We start from the raw sequence: 22,930 nt of genomic DNA on the forward strand, positions 1-22,930 counted from the left end.
CTTTCCCTATTTATTTTCCCAAAGCTGCAGACACTGATGTTTTGGAATAATCTATTCTTTTCTGTAGTACATATGTCACTGAACTTAAAACAGTAACTTTCCATGTTCTGTGTTTTGCTTGTATAGTTTCCAGTATATTTGAAATTTGATATATTATGAGTTCCTATTATATTGCATTGACTCTATGCAAAGACTTTATCAACAGAGGTTGTCAGTTATTAAATTAAGCAAATGCAGACATCCATTGCCTAACATAGTTTTATTTCAATTTCTTAGTAAGATCTAGTTAAATTTATCTCAGCAGCTAAACACTTCTAAACTCTACAGTCATTTTCTGCTTACTGTATCAGTCCACCTGTATCAATTATCACTCTGCTAAACTCAGACACCTGGAATTAATTTAGTCTTGGATTTTGTTGACAATTTCAAACTCTTTCCTGTAGCATATTCCAAGCAATTGAGAAAATTGCACTCTGTTCTCCATACTTGAAAGTCCATAGAGAGGATCTGAAAAGACAGGAAACTTGGAAGGTAAGATTCCCACATATGAATTCAGCTATGCAATCAATAGTTACCATGAGATACTGCCCCACATGCTCTAGTCTTAAAAGTAACATGAATAACACTATTTTGTAAGCTGGTGATCTTTTTGAGGTGTCAAGTGATGTTTCTCAGGGTGTTATATTTGAAATTCCAAAACTTGATTCCTAAGGAATTGGTAGCACAAATGTTGACTCCTGTATTCTAAACCCTACTCTCATTCTGTCAAAAAGGAAACCGGGAAAAGAGCTGCTTCTCTCCCTTGCACCCCAGCCCTATTGTCCTTTAAAAGAATAAACAGTCTAAGCAATTATACACTCTACATTTCCTTTAAAGGTAGGACTCAAAGAAAGTTATTGAGCTGCTGTTATAAGAAAGTGGGTGTAACTGAGATTGTGTATTAAAAAAGCCATACTTTGAGATTGTTTCCTTCCTAAACTCCTATAGACAACTGCCAATTCATTCATTCTGTAAGATGAAGGAACTCACGCATGAACAGGCCTTTGCCTTGGACAGACAAAGCACATACTAAGAGCAGCAATTGTATCTATTAATTTTTATTTTCTTTTCCTTGAGTTTATTCTTTTTGTTATCTCATTTAAAGTATGCATATGTGAGAATTTCCTCACATTTTTCCACAATGAAGAAATGGGAATTATTCTGTTGCCGTCTTCCACACTCTTCCCTCCCTCCTTCGCTTCTTTCTGCCTTTTCTTAGTTCTTTATCCCCCTCTCCCTTCTCTTTCCCTATCTGTTGTTTTCAAGCATGTGATTCTCACCGCCCCCACCCCCTGCCGTGAGTACTACCAACAACCTAAAGCCATGTTCACCTACTATTTTTGAGACGTTTGCTAATGCTGTCTTAGAAATATTCACCTGTGACAGCCCACCCTCTCTTCTTCTAATCTTTCTTCTATCAAAAAAAAGTTGTTTATTATCTAGTTATCTGGAGTCACAGACCTGAAAGTTAATTTTGACATTTTTGTATGCATAACCTGAGGTATTATTTATGCTTATCTGTTTTATTTTGCTTTTTAGTGAAGCAAGAAAATAATAAATTTTACTCATACTTTTTTACTTGCAAGGTATTTTTTCAGTTAATGATCAGTGAATTATTCAGAAATTATGTTGGCAAATGATATATGTGCATTTATTGCTTCTGTGTACTTTATTTTTAAGGATACGGAATTTTTCAGGTAATTAAAAAGGATTCAATTTGTCTCAAAAGTTTGCAAGAATGCGGGGGAGGAAAGGAGGGGCTACTGTGGTTGGTATGTAAAATGAAATAAATTTAAATTTAAAAAAATGTTTTTTATCAAGAAAATAGGTAAACTATCTACCAAAGAAATAAGAACATTAGGCCCAAAGAGAAAGATTTCCAAGAGATCAGATTTTTTCAGAAATAAACTACTGTATATTTTATCTTCTATGTTGCAACATGAATGATACATAATAATGGAATTTTCATAAGAGATTTGAAAGGAGACTTCTTATTGCAATGCATGTGTTAGTTTATCGAATTCTATTTGTTTCATTTTATGAAATTGGGAAAATATTATTTAAAAAATTACCCTTTCAGATAAATTAAAAAATAGTTTGTCTATAGTCCCAGTCTGCATTTCTGATTTACCTAGAAATATTTTGAATATTATGTCATAAGTCTTGCTGTTTAATGCCCTTCATTTACAGTGAAAAAGAAACTCCATCAGTCACTCTCTTTATGTAATAATTGAGTAATTGCAATGTTCTTCATGGATTCAATTAACATGCATCTTGTTAAATCCATTTAACATTCTTCTTTATAACTCTTTGAAGTAAGCATCATGAAGATGAATAATAGATGTGATGCTACATGGCTGCCCAGAACTTTTATCAACAGCCCTGTCAGCTGGGATCTTGCTGTACTTTCTGTTAACATACTTGATATGTCAGGAAGCATATTAAACAATGTCGGATAATTGCCTGGCTGTGCAGGTACATCTCTGTTTCAGGGTACTTGCTGTCCTAGCTCTGTAACCAGAGAATCTTAGCCTTGAGCCCCAATGCTCTGATCTCATGCCGCACTTGTGGCAAATTAAAGAATTTCCATATTCTTCCATAGTCTTATCCTTATTATAAAATAACAATGGAAACACTCCTCAAAGTAACAGGTATTATTGGAATAGTGTCCTAATATTCTTCACACAGACATGACAGCGCATCAGTAGCGGATGTGATGATTACACTAAACTCGGAGTTTATCTCTGGTTTGTTCTGCCCTTCTGTCCGTTCCAAGTATTCAACCATGTATACTCCTCTGTTCATTTCTAAGTTTTCCCCTGTTTTTACCAAAGCAGGTTTCCTAGGCTGACATACTTATGTATTTAACAGCAAAATTATTGTTTCACAGTTAGCACGACTGTCATAGGAAGTCACACTTTGTCATTACTTAATAGTTGAGGTCGTTTCTAAGAGCCTTGGGATCATCAGATTAAGCTAGAACTTGAAATAAAAAAAAAAAACTATTAAAAAAAAAAACACTTATATCCTTTACTTGGTTTGTATTTACTTCTATTTTTCCTTCCTTTTTTTTCCATCCAGACCATCCTGTGGAGAAGCACAGGGAATTCACAGTGAGATTGTCTCCTAGAAATGCAAAAAGCTATACAATGTCTCACCAGTATGGATACTTAAAAATGGCCTGAACATGGATGACGCTAACAGACATGCTAATTCAGGTGAGTAAAGCAAGAGAGCAAAAAAGAACTAATGTTGAGAGAAGGAAAAATATTCTTCTCCATGGGACAGTACACTAATTGCTTTCCTCTTACTTTAATCTTAATTTTCTTTTACATCAAAGAAAATGTTTGGTTTGTTGGTATATACCCTTCTTTAAACTATAATATAGATCATCTGGTAAATGAAGTGGATAATACTGATTGAAATTTATGTTCTAGAGTTGAGCATGTAGTTCAATGACAAATCGTTTTTTAAATAAATTTATTTATTTTACATTGCCCGGTTTCCCTTCTCTCCTTTCCTCCTAGTCCCCACCACCAGCCCTTTTCTTACCCCCCCCAACCCATTCCTCCTCCACTTCTGTTTAGGAAAGTGCAGGTCTCCCATAAGTATCAATATGTCCCTCAACAAAGGGATGGATAAAGAAAATGTCATGCATTTACACAATGGAGTATTACTCAGCTGTTAAAAACAAGGACACCAGCAACTTTGAAAGCAAATGGACAGAGCTAGAAAAAGTCATCCTGAGTGAAGTAACCCAGATGCGTAAATACAAACACGGTATGTACTCACATACAAGTGGATATTAGCTGTGAAATAAAGGATAACTATGCTACACTCCCCAGAGCCAGAGAGACTAAGAAACAAGGAGGGTGCATGGGGGGATGCCCGGATTTCCCTAAGAAGGAGAAATAGAAGAGGTTTCCTGACTGGACTGAGGGAGGGTGAGGATGGTCACTTGAATGATCAGATTGGGGGCAGGACAGAGAGGAAGAGTACTGAAAGAGTACTAGAGGTGGTGTGTTTCAGGATCAGGTAAAAACCTGGCACGAGGGAATCTCCCAGGAAGCTACAAGCATGACCCCAGCTAAGACTCCTAGTAGTAGTGGATGTGTAACCTGAACTGGCCATCTTCTGCGACCAGATTGGTGCTGAGTCCAATTGTTATCATAGAGGTAAGATCCAGGTACTGACAGAAATGGATGTAGAACCACATCCTACTATTAGGCGGAATTTGGGGAAATCCTGTAGAAGAGGAGGAGGAAGGACTGTAGGAGCCAGAGGGGCCAACGAGACCACAAGAAAACTCCCAAAATCAACTAACCTCGGTTCATAGGGGCTCATAGAGACTGAACCCACAACCAGGAATTCTGCATGGGACTGACCTAGGCACTCTCCACAGATGTTACAATTGCATAACTAGGTCCTCTTGTGGGACTCCTAACAGTGGGAGCAGGGCCTATCTCTGACTCCTTTACTGGCTTTTGGGATGCTTCTTGTCATATTAGGCCATCTTAACACACAGGGAGGTGTGTACTCTTACCGCAACTTGATAAATCACTTTCTTAGCATGCTTGTGGTATGCCCTATGTTGGAACTGCAAATTAAAAAAATAAAAGAAGAAAGAAAGAAAAGAAAGAAAGGAAGAAAGAAAGAAAGAAAAGCACTATTTATACTCCATTGTCTATTTTTACTCCATAGTCTCTTTTTCCAAATTCATCTAATCTTTAGCCTATTATAATGTTATGAATATAGAAAATAATTCCTATAACTGCATGAACAAAGAAAAAAACCACCAAAAGATTAACATTATATATTAGTGTATACGGTGATGTTAGACTTTCATACATTTGAAGCTGAAAACCTTTGAAATGAAAACCTAGGAGATGAGCATGTATCTTAAGAAGAGATTTCTTTTAAGTTCTGAAAATATCAACTAGAGTAACCTAATTAATTATGCTAAGTAGTCTTTCTACTGATGGAAAAATTTCCTAACCAGGTATTTTGTCAAGATCTGCCCAATTTTATTTTATATGGCTTAAATTAATGTGCTGTCAGCTTATATGATGCTGTGTCTTGTGAAAACATACAAATAAAAAGACCAAATTTTTTGGCAGATATGTGGAAGCTATTACCAAGATTAAATACACCAAAACTCTGTTATGTATCTGCTTGGGGCAACAAGACTGAGGATAACAGAGATAGATCACCTAAGAGACAGCCACATTAATGATCAGGAAAACCTGATATCAAAACCAAGAGAAAAGTAGTGGTATTTTATGATGAATGTCCACTAAGGGCCACAGGCTGGCACTGGGTGTAACATTTGCCATTATGTGTATGAGTTTATGGAATCCTAATACTGAGGCCGTAACTTTTGAGTTCCAGACAGCTTTCTGAATGATGAACACATTATTTTGCCACATGAAGCATCGTCTGACTTGAATTCTTTGAAAGTAAATGGGGGTGCTATTAAGGAATTCACTCTTATAGATAACCCTACTGCCAAATGAACCAGTGCTGATAAAATTATCCACCTTTGCATCATGAAAAACAACCCCAGCCTCAGAGAAGCAGTGAACACCTATTTTCCAACACTGAGTAGACCTTGGATAGTATAAAGTCAGCTGCATTCAGTATCTTACACCCTGAAGAGGCAACAGCTAAGAATACTTATTCATGACAGGTACAATACACCTGGGATAAGACCACACATTCAGCTCAGTTGGTGCTTTGGATCTAGTTTTCCAATGATCTCAGGATAGCATGCAAGAGTGACCTGCTTTTGTAGATCTCTACCGTTGAAGCCTAAAACTGAGTAAGAGCCTCCTGGAAGCTGTGATTTCAGTGTTGAGAGTATTAAAGCATACCTCTTTATATAAGTTTATGTTTCACTCTTATCCTAAATGTCTCATAGTTTCCTCTCTTTTTCATTATCTAAATCTTATTTGTTCTTTCAATGTTACCCCTAGGAAGATGAATGTATTAAGAGTATACATAATTATGAATGTAAGTAATTATCTTTCCTAATTAAAGTGGATTATTTCTCTACTCAATTACCTAATTATTAACTTCATAACTTCTTTTAATTATTTGATCACAAAATTTTCACTTAGTCATATCTATTCACTAATATAATTCATTAACAAATTCACTAATAAATAAAATTCAAAAATCCTGAGTGCTGGGATTAAAGGCATGCACTACCACCACCCGGCTAAAACAGATAATATCTTGAACTTTTGTGATATACCTATCATGAAATAGCTATTATACTAGTAGCAAAACATAAATTATAAAAGAGATGAGATAGCATAAAATGGATATCAAATACTTGAAGGGAAATTTAACACACTGTTTATTATTTTGTTTTGCTTAAATGCGTTGCTTTCCCATCTAATAAAATTATGCTTATTTAAAACATAGCTTCAAACTGAGCTAGATTATAAAATTTAAAGAAAGGTTTAAGAGTCATGATGTTTACCTAAATATCAGGCTTATCTTGAGAGACTGAATGACACCAGCCAAAATGATTCTGAGATTTTGCTGTAGAAATAGCAGGCAGCTAAAGATGTAATGAGCAGCAGAGTAAGCCTTTTTGGCATCAGCACAGATTGGAAGGATTTTTTTTTTCTCAGAACACTCTAATACATTACAAAGCTTCTTAGATACGCAGGCGAGGTAAGAGTCAAGTGGAAGCATGAGCTTTAAAATAATCAAGCAATGTCAAAGTTTCCTCTTCTGTGCATTTTAAATTTAAATGTGAGTTTTCCATTTCTATCAGACTATTATATCTGAATGCCAGTGGTGTAGCACGTTAGACAGAGCTTGAGACACACTTCTGTGGAGATTGAATTGGCATTATAAACCTTGAATCTTTGATGAACAGGAATCATTCTGATAGTAAGAGCTCACTCCTAGGAGTCAATGGAACAATAAGCCCGATTATGGGCCCAGCAAAAGCTACATTATGGAAGAATGAAAAAGTAAGAAAGCAACTAAACAATAATGAGGCCTGAAAATTGGATTGTAAATATGTGAACATAATTTGTGATTTAATTTTTATTGCTTTTGAACTCAAATTGGGGTTACATAGATAGGCTAAAAATTAACATTAACTGTTCATTTAAAGAAAAATCCAAAGGGACAAATTAATTTTTCAGAAAAATTATTTCTCCTATAATAAGCAATTGTTCTTCTGTTTTTATTTTTAACTAATAATGGATCCAAGGTAGACAATTATAGTAACTGTAATGAGCTTCTATCACCACTGTCTTGACTTTGTACATGTGTATGTCTTTCTGTGTGTTTTATTTACCAGTACTTACTAAAAAATTTAAAGTCTACACATTAACTTAAAAATTGTAATAATTATCCAGACATGGTGGCACAAAATTTTATTCTCAACTCTTGGGGGATTCATAAGTATAATTTTGTTGGTAGTCCCTACAATTTTGGTCTGAATTGTCTCATTCAAGCTCATGCTTTCAAAAGTTATTCCTCAAATTCTGTTGTTATTTTGTGGCTTTTGAAAACTTAAGGATATGACACTTGGTTGTCAGAACTAGGTCAACATTAAAGGGCCTTAAAAAGTTTTCATCCCCACCCTTACTCTACTCCTGAGGATGTCCATTCCAGTCTTTCTGTGCTCTCTGCTTATCCGGGATATGAATAGTTTCTACCATACATTCAAGCTGCCTTAACTGCTGTCATAGCAGATGATGTTCACATTTTGATAGACTTTGTCCTTCTGAAAATAGGAGACAAAATGTGCTCCTTTTCTCTGAAATCGTTTCTGTCACCATGATGAATAAATTGAGCAACACAGCAGCTTGTGGGAGCATTCATGTCCATTGGTCCAGTATGTTTACTGACAGGCTTCACGTCGTTAGCCCTCAATGAGATGATGTCCTTTTCCTTCACAGAGTTTTTGCTCTCGAATGCAATTTTTTTCAAGGGACGCCGCATTCTTTGGCTTCATAAAGTCTGCTTACTTTCTTAAATTACTTGTTCAGAAAAGTGTAATGTTTCCAGTTTGTATTTCCATTTCTTTCTAAAGCATGCTTTTCAAAAGGCTACCCCCCACCCCCCGCCCACCAAGTGGCAACTTGTCCCCCGTTTGGCTTATGTCCATGCTGAGTTAGCTGTGAGGGAATTTTGATCTTTCTCTGCTGCTTCTTCCTATTCCAGTCAGCTGCTGAGTTATATGGCCTGCCTGCCCTGGGCAGGCGGGGTCCTTTTTGTTTATTTGGGTTTTCTGTTTAGATTTTTTTAATTGCTGTAGTTTCTTTTTTATTTGTGTTGAAACAGTATCTTACTATGTAGCTGGAGCTCATTCTGTAGACCTCACTGGCCTTGAACACACAGAAATATCCCTGCCTCAGCTTTGTATGAGCACTGACATACAGTTGTGCACCACCATGCCCAGCTACTGGCAATAGTCAAGAGGGTGCCTGAGCTGGCCTACTCTGGTGATCGGATGGCTGAATACCCTAACTGTCATCGTAGAACCCTCATCCAGTGACTGATGGAAGCAGATGCAGAGATCCATGGCCAGGTCCCAGATGGAGCTCCAGGAGTCCAATCCATGAGAGAGAGGAGGGATGCTATAAGCAAGAGATATCAAGACGATGATTGGAAAAAATACAGAGACAACTAGCCAAACTAATGGAAACACATGAACTGTGGACCAATAGCTAAGGAGTCCCCATGGTACTGGACGAGGCCCTCTGGATAAGTGAGACAGTTGTTTACCTTGAACTGTTTAGGGGCCCCCAGGCAGTGGGATTGGGACCTGTCCTTAGTGCATGAGCTGGCTTTTTGGAGCCTAGCGCCTATGGTGAGACACTTTGCACAGCCTTGATGCAGGGAGGAGGGGCTTGGACCTGCCTCAACTGAATGTACCAGGCTCTGCTGACCTTGCCTTGGAGGAGGTGGGAATGGGGAGTGGTTGTCGGGGGAAGGCTTGCGGGCGGGAGGAAGGAGGACAGGGGAATCTGTGGTTGGTGTGTAAAGTGACTAGGAAATCTCTTAATTAAAAAAAAAAAAAAAAAAAAAAAAAAAAAAAAAAAACTCTAACCAAATAGCTGCTTTCCTTTCAATTTGATCATAAATTCTTTTAGGAATAAAAGTAGGAATCCCAAAAGGGAGACCTGATTTCTCAGAATAACATTCTTTAAGTCTGAGTAGTAAATATTCACTTTTTTGGTAGCACATTAACGAACCATGTCATCATTTCACATGGTTTATGATTCTTCGGGTATGTGTGTCAACTTAGATTGCTGAGAATGTCTTTGTTTACTCTGGCGCTATTGTACCTGGTTCTGTGACTCTTGTGCCTTAATGACACTAAGACTTAAAAGTATGTACTTTCAGTTAAGCAAATTATCCCTCTTCATGTGGCTGAGTCATCTCTAATCTGTCGGAACATCGAATAAAACAAGCTGATTGTTCCTAAGTAAGAATAGAAGGTGCCAGAAGCCTATGTTTCTCATTGTCCTATCTGGACTTCAACTGTTTAACCCTATGCATTTTGCTTCTCTCTCTCTCTCTCTCTCTCTCTCTCTCTCTCTCTCTCTCTCTCTCTCTCTCTCTCTCTCCAGCTACTGTTATCCATAAAGATCTAGAGAAACAGTATTGAGGACATGATTATACAATTTGTCTTAATTTTTAGAAATAGTTTTCTGATATTGTTGTATTTAAGCATCTGTTTGTCTGTGTCATATTGTAGCTAGAACTCAGAGTTGGTAGAAACTGTGAAGTGACAGTCTCCTAACCAGGTTTAAAAGGCAAGGGTCTGCATGGCCACCTGCAGGACACCTCCAAGTCCATTTCTCAAACTAATAATTGCAGTAAAACTGGTTGCTTCAAAAGTCACACAACAAAGCAGACAAAGAAAGAACACCCTAAGTAAATCAGTTTCCAGCTCAAGAATCATCTAGGAATTGGAATTTTTTTTTTCCGTCTTAAAAAAGCACTCATTATTCCCTGTATATACTGAACTAAGATATCTGAAAAACAAATCAAGAGAAAACAAACCACCACATCTCTACTATCATCCTTAGTGGCTAAACTAAAATGCAAATTGAGTTTCCAACATGACAGTGTCTTCCTATAAAGAAGAGCTATGCTCGGGGAGAAGTGGAACACAGAATGTTGACTTGGGGATGAGTGGAAAGATCCAATGAAGCTGGGAACATTGAGTTTCTGAAGTCTGATGAGCCTCCTATCCTGGTAGAACTACCCTAAGTACTGCACATGAAGAAATTAACCTGCATTGCCTAAAGAAATTGTAATGATCTCCCCTGAAGCAGTTATTTGCAGACCGCTGTGTTTCCACCTCATTACTTCTTTGCTTTTAATTCTATTAGTAGAGATAAGACCGAGGAGGTAACTAGAAGTGAAGAGCAACGTGTCATTCATGAGAAGGTACACTAGACACCAAGAAAACCACTTTATTTTTCTAATTTATATAGATAAAAGTTCAGAGAATCCATGTGGGAATATTAAGATACTATAAGTGTAGAATAATGAAAATAATGTGGATGGAAATGAATCTACCAGAACTAAGACACCAAGCAGAGAGTTTACTCTTAATAATGCAGCTTGTCGAGTTAGAAAGCCTTTTTTCCCCTTTGATTGAATGAATCTTGGAACAAAATGTTACCTAACTAAAATGAATGCAAAATGTTGACCTGCCTTGGTTTATTGCAGAAAAAGTGTTTAAAGTTTTAAGAAAAGTATAGTTTCAGGGAATTTCCTATAAGTTCCCTTCACTCCCTCTGCAGGGCCAGAGGAAACACATTTTATCATCATTGTGAAAAACAAATTTGGAAGAGTAAATCCAATACCCAAGTGATCACTTTTCTGTGGACTCTAAGTTTAAATTGCCATTTGATTAATAAACTTGAATGTGGTATGACTAGTTGAATCTTTGAATGACAGAACAATATGTAAATACTCTTAAAGTCAAAAGAAGATTTACATTGTCACCATAAAGGTTATTGATAAAAGGAGCAATGGGAATATTATGGGCTTCAGACCTTTGGCATTGTCTAGGTGATCGTCATCCTCCTAGGAACAAGACAGAAGAAACAAACCTATAATGCTCACATTAAAATTTACCAATAGAAAAAATAGATTGTCATTAATGTCTTATATAACCAGTATAGCCAAGAAAAATATATGCAAAATGAAGGCTTAAAATGGAGAGCCACCAACCTCATTTAATTTCTGCACTTTGGGCCACTTTAATCTCCAAGTCTCTTGAATGAAATGATGGCTGGGACCATTTGAGAAAGAATTGCTTTTTACACATACACACAAACACACACACACACACACACACACACACACACACACACACACACGATTAGTCTTTCCCAAATCTCTGCACAGCAATCTGTAGTCCTGTAGTAGTATGACTGTATACCAGAAAAATATAATAATCAGATATTTTGGCAATAGACTCTGGCTATGAAGGACCCTAATTATAAAAGAGCCCAATTGCTACTTAGTTCTCTAGGGGGAGCAGAACTCATGGAGCTTAAGTGATAAATGGAGTTAAACTCCAGTCTGTTCCATGGCTCTGTCTACTCTCTCCACCCCTTCCTACTGTAATCATTTCTCTAGTCCCAGAATTTATGATTGAAACAGATATGCTTAGTGCTGGTAGAATCTCCAAATGGCTTCCCTCATCCATAGAGCAAATGCTAATAAGGTGAGAAAGGTCAAGCACAATTCATCAGTATGGCTTCTCCCCAGAAAACACTATACCAAAAATAATACTGAATTCCTACAGGGCTTACAATGATTAATGCTACCAACAAGGACTCAAAAGACATGGGGCTAGAAAACCTTAGATTCCCATTCAAATTTCCTGTTTGGCCTGTGGAGAAGACAGATGGATTTTGGATAATGACAATGGATTATCATAAACTTAACCAGGTGGTGACTCCAATTGTAGCAACTGTACCAGATGTGATTTCATTGCTAGAACAATTATCATATCCCCTGGTACCTGGCATAAGCTATTTATATAGAAAATGCATTTTTTTAGTACTGTGGGAAAATAACTAAGTTAGCAGTTTGCTTCTTGTTTGCAAAGCAAACAGAATAACCCTATTATCTTGTCATGGGAAGGTTTCAAATCCCAAGTTCCTTATGATTATAAAGTTCATAGGAATTCTAACCATGTTCCTTCATTAGACACAACAGTAGCCCATTACATAGATAATGTTTTGCTGACTGGATATAGAGAGTAAATTGTAGCATGTATTCAAGACTTAAATTAATTGTTTATCTGTGAATAGGATGTAAAATAAATCTGGTAGAAAGTCAAAAGACTTCCACTTCATCTCTAGTGTTCAAGCACTTTGGAGTATGTTAAGATATTGCTGACATATGTGATCTTAATCTGACAAAAATAATGTCATGGAACCAACTCAGCTAGAAGAACATATTTCTCTTTGGGCTGTTATATTTTCTTTCTATTTGTTTGTTTGTTTCTTGTATGAATTTGAAATGTCTCCCAAAAAACACAGTTTGAAGTCTTGTTCTATGCTTGGTACAGTTTGGGTAGGCTATGGAGCTTTTCATGGTGCAACCTGGATTATAAAAGTATTCTGTAGGGGTGGAACTTTGAGGATCACACCAAATCACCAGGGTTGGGCCTGTGTTCTCGTTTTCCTGGTCAAACGTGATGTAATCAGACCCAGCTAAAAACTACTGACTTCATGAACTTTGTCTGCTCTTCAATGTGACCAGAGTCCTCTGCCATTCCTTGCCACCTACTGATGAGCTGAAAATCCCAGAAACTGTGGGTTAAAATAAATTCTGGGTTTTTTTGGGTACTTAGTTGACAATGATATTTAATTCTTAAGACAAGTTAGGGGCTGAACCAGAAGGTTTTAAAGCAACACAGTTTCTGTGGTTGTTGTTTGTTTTTTGTTTTTGCTTTTGTAAGTCATTCTGGACTGAGGGCATATTAATAGAGAAGATGCAATGATGCTTGAATGTTCAATGGATTAAAAGAACTGAGTAGGACTCCTGTAGGTCCCTATGGGTAAACTGCATATTCACCAACTCTGAAGATTTTGAAACAAAGCCCTATTTCATCTATGAATATTTACTCTATTGTTGACAACGGCTTATGATTTATACATTTACCTACGAGATAGTAAGTTATTGTGTAACTTGAGACATGGAAAAATTAACTGAGAATTTCATACATATGTTTAATGTATTTTGATCAACTCAATCCCCATATTTTACTTTCCAATTCCTCTCCTATACCCTGCAACTTTTCTCTCTCTCTCTCTCAAACTCACAGAGTTCATTTAATGCAGCTCATAAGTGCTTGGGTTTAGGGCAGTCTGGTGGAGCATAAGTTATTGAGGGGCTACATTCCTGAATAAAACTTGCTCTGACTCCCCCAGAAATTACCAACTACAAATAGTTTCTCAGTTAGAGGTAGAATTCATAAACATCTTCCCTATCCATGCCCAGAATTTTGAACTGGCTTGATCTTGTGAAAATCTGATTTATTCAGTTATAGTTGCTGTGTGTTTCCGATTACAATAACCCTGTCACATCAAGTAAATACAGTTTTTCTGCAAATGTCCACTGCTTTTGCTCTTACAATTTTTCTGTCTCCTCTTCAATAATTCCAGTGATTAGTGGTATGGGGTGTGATGTAGCTGACCCGTTAAGAGCTCAATGTTTCTATGTATTTTTTTCTCTGAAATTGTCCAGTTTCATAGTATCATGATTCATGATTAGCATTATCAACCACAAAAAAAAAATCATGACTATGACTGTATATGCCATAGGTCCTAGGACAGAATCTAATACTATCATTCCCCTAAATGACCTCTGAGTTCTATTTTTAAATAAAAAACAATGAAAATTTTTTAAAGATATAAATTGCAAATACATATATTACTGACATTTTGCAAGGAATTTTTAAACATTATTTTTAATAACATATAATATGAATAATAATAGCATTCACCCTCAATTCTGAGTAAATAATTGTTTTCTTTTTAAAAATATATTTTAATTATAATGCAGTTATATCACTTTTCTTGATCCTTTATGCCCTGCTAGTCTACCCCAGGTACTCTCCCTATAATTCTTCCTCATATGACACCTCCTCCAAGTTGATAGCCTCTTTTTTATTATTATTGTTATACACAAACATACATACATTTGTGGTACGTGTGGGTGTAAAAAACATTTTTATTGTTATTGTCTGTGTGTACATGGTTTGAGAAATGATGGTTCTACAATGGACAATTTATAAGAGGGCTCATTCTTGAAAGAGGCTAATTCTTCTTTTCCCAGCAGTTATGAGTTGTCTGTAGTTCCTTGTCTAGAGGTAAGAATAAGTGAAATGTTCCTCCTTCCACAGTAATTGTCCATCAATATTGTCATCATTCCAGTCTTGTTTACACAGCTCTTCCTAGGAGAGATTGTACCATGACATATTTCTGGATGTTCTCCTCTTACATTTTTTCTACTCCATCTTCTTCTGTGATGTTCCCTAACCATAGATGTAAGAGCTGTGAAGGAACTGTATCTGTTGGGTATGGGCTCTGGACAGTGTGTGGAGCTCTGCGTTGTCCCCATTGTGGTTTTCTGTGATGGCCTCCATTCTCTATAGAGAGAGATAAGCTACACTTATCCAGGAAAGATAGCTATGCAGAAAATGTGTTTCTGGGCTGTGGACTAAGTTTATATCTTTATAACCATAGATTAGCTCATCTCTCCTCTCTTATCATAGAAGCTGTCTTTTTTCAGTAGTTGGATGTGGGATGACTCATCCCTAACAGGCTTGAGGGTCAGAAGGCCCAAACAAGTAAAAAAGATACTTTCTGAGAGCCAGCCTGGGTCTGCCTGATGGTCTTAGCAACAGCAGCTGAAACATGATCTGGAGATGTCCCGGACCAATGAGAGTCAGCCATGTCACACCAGCAGATGCATATTCATCAGACCTCCCCCCAGGGTGGGGTGGAGGGTATATAAGGCTTGCCTCTTCCTGAATAAATTGAGCTTGTTTCCACATTCTTCCAGAGTCTGTGTGGTTTGACTCTGTGCCTACTTGGCCCCCACCCCCAAAGGGAACAACAGCAAGGACCCTGCTACAGTTGGAAATTTACACAGAGACCCACAACTGTTGAACTACAGAAATGTGCTACTAGTCCATTTAGTGTTGTTCATATGTGTGTTTTAAGGAGGAGAGTCTGGGATTGGATAATTAGTTGGCTGAAGACTAATTCTACCTTTCTCAGCAACCAATGAATTCCTTGGCTCTTCATTTATGGGTGGGACTTTGTGAGATTTCCCCATCCATGTTTACATGCCTACTGGTGTTGTTATTTTACAGGTTTTGTTTTAGACAGCATTGTTGAGAGATTTCATATACAAAGCTTCCCTCTTCTTGTAAAAGATGTTATCTCAAAGCAGACATCTGAGTCTCTAGCTCTTACCATCTTTCTATCTTTAGTTTTGTTATGTTCCCCGAGCCTTGGGTGTAATGATTGCATTGTAGATGAATCCATTGGGGTTGGACAAAGCACAGTCAGTTGTTCTCTGCATTTTCATCAGTTGTGAATTTCTATAATAGTATCCACCTTCTACAAAAAGAAACTTCTCCGAGCAGAAGTGAAAGCAGTGTTTATCTTTAGATATAAGGATATGGGATTAGAATGTGGGTAATGGAAATTAGTTAGAAATTATAATGGTTTAGGAAAGTGGGAATAGTAGGATATTCTTTAAAGTTCATGACATTTCTAGCTGTAAGTTGTTAGTTGGCTAGATTTAAAACACTGGCAGTGAATTTCTCCTATTGAGAGAGTCTAAAGACCAATAAAACAGATGCTGGTTGTACTTGAGTTAAAGTTTCTTGAGGGCACCATTGCAGATATTTTGGGGTCATTGTTGTGGTCCATAGGTTTTATATCTTGGTAGAACTATTAATTGTTTTCCTCCCTTGGCATCTTCTGAAACTAAGACAACAAATTATATGTGCATACACATGGACATATTTTAATAGAATTATGAAACATGGCTCTTGAAGAAACGCTAGACGCCATGTTTCATAATTTTATTAAATATGTTTTTATGTGTTTGCTCATATAATTATGTATGCAATATAACTATTTTAATAAATATGAGAGGTTCCCCTATTGCTTTTTCAAAACCTTAATTTATCTCTCCTTTTCTTTTGTGTTATCCTTTCTCTTCTCTTAATGTCCTGTCTTCTGTTGTTTCTTCTCTTTCTTCATTCTCAGTATGTGTGAACTCCTCCTCCTCCTCTCTGGAGATCCTTCTAGCCCCACTCCCACCCCATATACTTCATGTTTACTTACCCATATTTTGTGATTACTCCAGGTTATACACACTTCCATCTAAAGATTTAGACCTTTACAGGACAAGTTAGAAAGAACATGCCATGTTTGTGTTTATGTCTGGGTCTGGGTCACCTCATCCTGTATAATATTTTCCAGGTCATTCTATATAGAAATTTCCTTTTTTGTTACATTTGAATATAATTCCGTTGTGACTATATACCACATTTTCACTATTCATTTTTCAGTTGAAGTTTGTTTCAATGGAAACTATTCTGAATAAAGTGGCAATCAATATGGCTGAAAAGTCCCTCTGTAGTATGGTATTGGATCTTTGGGGCATATGCCAAGAAATATTATAGCTGGGTAACATGATAGTTCCACTTTTTGCTTTTGGAGAACTCTTCTCACTGACACCCACATTGACTTCACCCACTTGCAATATTCCCAACAGTGAAGATGAATTCCCTTTTCTCTATATCCTCATCAGCATTTGTTGTCAGTTATGGGACAATGGTCATTTTACCCAAGTATTTTACACAGTCTTCTGGGGAAATGGCTAATGTGTCTGTTCTTGTATGGAAGATAGTTGTGTCATATGAGGCACATGCATGACTTTGTTAAGTCTTCAGTTTACATGAAATTCTCGCTATGCTAATTCTCTAAACATGACCCTTTTGAGAACAATACTGATCACCTGTGCATCAAACTTGAACCATTTTATATTTTTGCAATTCCATACTTAAAAAAATTGGGTTTTCATTTTAGTGTGTACTAAAATATGGCTTCCTAAAATCAAAGTGTTCTTTGAAAACTCAAGGTTTATAAATACACATTGCATTCTACATTTGCAAGAAAAAATATCATCTTTCAAGACTGAGCTCAGATTCTTTCATATCTGTGTATCCTTTCCTGAATTTCTCAATGTTCTGCATATAATCACATCCTTTCCTGTGTCAACACAATCCCTAAGGATATGTCTATTGTACTACATACAAAAAATTATTAAATTTTGTCACTTGAGAAAAAAATTTCTAGTACAATGAAATATGATTATTTGAATTAAAACACGAGCTTTAGAATATCACCTAATTTTTAGTATCTTGGTTTTCTTATGTTTAAAATGCAGATACTAATAAAAATCCTTCATAATTCTATTTTGAAGGTTATGCAAGTTTATCTATGGAAAGCAATTAAAACAGTGCCCAAAGGAAGCATTTAATAAATTTTACCTATTATAATTGCAACCTGGGGACCTTCATATTTCCATTTAACCCACACAAGACTTAGTACTGTCTCAGGTTATAATGCATTCTGCATTAAAAATATGTTGGAAAAAATGATGCATTTGAAAGCAGAGTCTACATGTGATTCAATTTTATGTATTTCTTTTAGAAAATACAAATTGAAGAAATACTGTCAGCTACAGTTCATCCCAATTGTTAAAATGACAAATCAATAATTTCTGTGAGATTAAATGGTGAGTATTTTCTTGGAGAATATGCTCAGGCTATGTCAAAACAGTTTAATAGGCATCCAGTTACTTTTACTGTCCAAATCCAAGTAAATAATGTATTAATGTGCATTTATTCAAAGCTCTTGTTCTTATTACTTTCCTTTCTTGTTGCTTGTGCTTTAACTGATAAAGTCCTAAAACATATTTTACAGAAAAAAACAGATACCTATATTATATTACAGAAAATAACATTTTATATATCCTGGGTATTTTACTAAATTAAAAAGTTATTTTTGAGGAAAGGACTGCTTTATCATTGGATATTCGTCCAGCTTATTTGAATAGAAATAAACTAATATTAGTTATAAGCAATACCATAATATGATTTCCCTTAAATAGGTGCCAACCTCAGTATCTTCTAAAGTTGTCAACAGCAGTATTTATGGCATGTAAGCCATGCCAGAAAATCACTTGAATAAATAGTGTGAGGCCATTTTAGGCTAAAATTGTATTCAACTCAGTATCTCCCCCAAATGCAGTTTTCAATGGAAGAAATCTGATAATTATGTTTTTATTTTTGTTGTTTCTAAAGAGAAACAGAAAATACCAGCAAACCATTGTACTTGGTATTTTTCAACTTTCCATTTTTCTTATTCCTGAGCCCTGTATTGTTCATACTAATTAACCTTTCTAAAAGCAGTCTCAAGCCTTTGCTAGAAAGAGAAGGAATGTAAATATTTTATGTTTGTTTACACATATGCATACAATGTCTTGAATTAATCTCTGCTGTCATAATTCTATTCCCAAAACCAAAGCATCAACATAGAATTAATTAAACTTTAATTAGTTTTCTTGGGAAAAAAAAGAGATCTTAGCAACTGATGTTTCATTATATTACAATCGAATCTTGGTATGAGAACCATGTATTCTTAGCACCTATTACAATGTGAAGTCACATACCTATAGAAAATGGTGATATTTAGATGCAATAGATTAGAAATTAGACATAATCTTCATTAATCCAATTTATAAGTAATTATCCTTCCATCAACTAGATAATTTTCATACTGTAACTAAAATTCCAAAGATGAAATTCTAAAATCTCAAGCAATAGTTTTCAAAACCAAATCCCTATATACATTTCATTTTTATTGATTGGGAGTGGAATGATACTCTACCAAGGAAAATGCAAAAAAAATCTTCACAAAATTTTCTACCAATTTTTACTTTTATCCAGTTCTGGTAACTGAAGTCTATGCATTTGTCTCAGTCAAAAATGAAGAATATGATGGCCTCTTCATTCTTTTGATAAGAAATTTCAGGTGATGTCAGAAGGCAGAAGCAGAGCTCAAATAATGGATGTTTGTGGAGCAGGGTTTGAAAGCCATATTCTCCTGTCATTACCCTGAATTTCTAATTCTATCAAATAAATAAATAAATAACACAATTGTAAAAAAAAAACTACATGAAATAATCATAACCTAAAATATTTATATTAACTGTTAGGCTTATATGAGAAGATTGAGGGGTCATATAAACATAAGCTTTGTGCACTACCCTCAGAGACTTAGGCATTCTATAGGTACAACCTCCAAAGTGTCTGAGAGTTTTCTTGTCATTACTGAATTATTGTAAGCACTAAGAGTAACCTGTTTTGATTGTGACTCTTTGGGCTTCAATGACTTTCTGCCTGTTTTGTCTATCTTTTATGTTCTACTCAGTTTATGGGGTTTCAGAATGCTTACCATAAATAATGATCAAATATTATTATTTATACACTTAGTTCCAAATTATTTCATTGCTATTATTGCAACTTCTGTTTGTAGATTTACTTTAAAATAAGTTAATGTCTTTCTATCAACAGTTGCAATAATACATTAATGTATTTGTATATGTGGGTTCATGTGTTGTGTGTGTGTGTGTATAGTAATAATAATCAAAGAAAAAAGTTCAAAAGGTTGAGAATTAGGGGCACTATGGAGAGTTGGGGAACTAATATAACTATATCTTAATAACAGTTTTTTTTACAAAATAAAGAATTCACATAATTGAAGTAAAGTAATTACTTTCTGATGGGAATAGTTTTTGTTGTTGTTTTTCATAAAAACATACATTCTATATATTCTGAAATCAGTCACATTGCAACAAGCAAAACATAAGCAAAATTATTTATGCAGTTGCTAGACTTTTTAGGTAAAAGTATCCTGCATAGATTCTCCAAACTCCTAAATGATTACTTCTTCAAAAATTTAACTGGACTAAAACATAAAGTGGTAAAAATTAGTGTACAGTGCTAGCCAGATGTTAGAGATGTAACCATGGTCTATTGAAGGAAATATGGTGGTCAAGAGAAGGAATCTCTGGCCTAGGTGAGGACCTAATATTCCAGTTCTTCTGTTCAATCACTTGAGTAAAAGACTACCAACTACCCCTCAGGAACAGAGAACATCAGTAAGAAGAAAGGTACACTCACTATAGGGCATGCTGAAGAGTTATGTAGGGTAATTCCTGTCCACTAGCATAGTGTCCATAAGTCAGTCTGAGAATACATGAGTCTGGGCTGAGTTTTCCCACTTTCCTCAGAAGGTTAGATTAATTTTCCTTTGTCATTTTCAGCCCTTTCTTGCCAGTGCTGACAAGGACTTAAGTATGCTGGCTCTCAGACCTCTGACTTCCTCACTTTTCACTGCATCCCCCTTCTCATCATGTGACGGTTGCCATGTGGCAGACATCCATGTCAGCAGCTCAAAAGACATGCTACTTTATTCTTTGTTTGCTTTATTAATTAATTAACTAATTAATTACTATTTTTAGTTTCTTCTCCAGTCTTCTCTTCTATGCACCTATACAGCTGCTGATATTTACCATTTGTCTGCCTTTGGGTGTTTTTCTTTTAAACGCTAATAAAATTGTAACTGGACTAAAAAAAAAAAAAAAAAAAAAAAGGTAAAAAAATAAGTGTGCTGTGCCAGCCAGAGAGAGCCAGCTAAACTGGTATGTTGCCAAGCACGGTGACCTGAAGTTTTATCCTTAGAACCTACAGGGTAGACAGAGACAGTAGACTCACCCAACCCTTCCTTTGACCTCATACCCACACTATATGGCATTTGTACTCAGAAAGGTATACACATACAATAAATAAATAAGTAAATAAATACATAATATATTCAAGAGAACTGTTGCTGAAACATGAGCAAGACAAAACCAACATATTAGAAATAAACTCTATGTAGTATGTCACATTTAAAGGAAAAGAAGTAGGGACACATCACAAAAGGAAGGACTATCTGATCAACATACAGTATTTATGCTTGGCCATTTGTCCTTGAGTCTGGAAATGGACAACAATTACAGCCTGCCTGTCAGCAGTAATACACTATCCGCATACTTTTGATGCAATCTAAGCATTTAAAATTCTTGTCATCAAAAATGGAAACAAAATATAGACTATTTTTATCAAAACAATAGAGAAACTAGAAAATAGAAGCAAGAAGGGGAAAAGGGATATTGCAAGGTTTATGGAGGTCAGACTCAGGAAAAGAAACCAAGTCTGTTGCATTGCAATTGCAGTGGTCTAAGTCACTGGTTTGTTCAACTCTTGTGCAAAACATCCATCTGCAATACATAATTCATACCCCCACTGCCGTCTTATCAAATGGTTGTAAAAAGAAATACAGCATTACCTTTCCCACATATTGAGGTTCGGAGCCCATGTATTCTTCCAGCACAAAAAACTGATTCCATACCCAGCCACGTTTAACCCGTTGGAAATGGGATCGTCTCCCCTGAAGGTGGATAACATTTTCTTTTGGTTGTGTGGCTAAAGTCTGTTGTGGCTGTGACTGAAGTGGTGTTAGGAGACCTCCATCAAACAGGATCCAGAGAAGCAGACATAAAGAGTTCCTTGTAAGCATTGGCAAAGGCTTTCTCCCACAGTAGAGTAATAAATACTCCAGTACTTAATGTAGAGTCGTGGGATCCAGGGTTGAGATGTCTGTGGCTGTGACCACTGAGCTTTCCGTTTTAATGAAGAGATAGTAATTCACACATTGATGCTCTGGAGGCCTCTGCTTTATTACATTCCATCTAAAGAGACCTATAAAATAGATAAACATACATCAAGTTCATAAAACTTCATTGTGACTTTCATAGAATCTATCATTACATCTACTATTGTTGAACAAAACATGATTAATTGATGAGTGGCTCATCCTCTTCAACCTGTTAGTTTAGATTAATTACCCCAAGTTTTATACATACTTATATATTATCAATTACAATGAAGCAATGTATATATTATTGACAAAAGAAGCATACATTTCTACTTAATGATCACCCTAAAGAGGAAATAAATTAATATTGTACAGATGGATTATCGAGTTAGAGTAGCATTTTTAGTTCATAATGCTTAGGTATTATTGTTTCTGTACAGCTATCCTGTGCATTTTAAGCATCTCAACTCTTCATTCTAGTATTTAATAGACAATGGCACATCTCCTCCCATCCCAAGTAATGCTAATGAAATGGGTCTCCAACTGTTCACAAATATATTCTGATCAGAGTTGAATAGACCAAGATGGAGAACAAACATTTCGGACAAGAAAAAGACAAGAAATAATTTTTAATCATTCTCCTGAAGTTAGAAAATTGAAAAGATTATACCATTGAGCTTAAAGATGATTAAATAGAAAAGAAAGATCTCATAACAATGGAAATGACTGCTGTGGGATAATGCTTTTGTACACTGGTTTAATGAAATGCTGATTGGCCAGTAGCCAGGCAGGAAGTATAGGCAGGATAAGCAGACAAGGAGAATTCTGGGAAGAGCAAGGCTGAGTCAGGAGATACCAGGCGGTCATCCAGGGACCACCATGTAATGGCACACAGGTAAAGCCACAGAACATGTGGCAACACATAGATTAACAGTAATAGCCTGAGTTTAAGTGTAAAAGTTTGTCAGTAGTAAGCTTGAGCTAATGGCCAAGTAGTTTCAATTAATATAAGACTCTGTGTGTTTACTTGGGTCTGAGCTGCTGTGGGACCACGGGGCTGCAGGAACCAGTGGGCTACAAATGAGCAATAGAAA

The 22,930-nt window shown here is 36.0% G+C and overlaps 1 protein-coding gene across 1 annotated transcript in view; it reads right to left on the reverse strand.

The window, feature by feature from the left end:
* Positions 1 to 21,935, reverse strand: part of Cdh12 (cadherin 12) — a 263,403-nt gene extending 241,468 nt beyond the window's left edge. Inside the window, exon 1 of the mRNA XM_059276185.1 lies at positions 21,528 to 21,935. Coding sequence (XP_059132168.1) covers positions 21,528 to 21,758 — 231 coding nt within the window. The 5' untranslated portion in view covers positions 21,759 to 21,935. The remainder of the gene's footprint in view (positions 1 to 21,527) is intronic.
* Positions 21,936 to 22,930: the final 995 nt, after the last annotated feature.

This window comes from Peromyscus eremicus, chromosome 11 (assembly GCF_949786415.1).
Source record: "Peromyscus eremicus chromosome 11, PerEre_H2_v1, whole genome shotgun sequence".
Lineage (NCBI taxonomy): Eukaryota > Metazoa > Chordata > Mammalia > Rodentia > Cricetidae > Peromyscus > Peromyscus eremicus.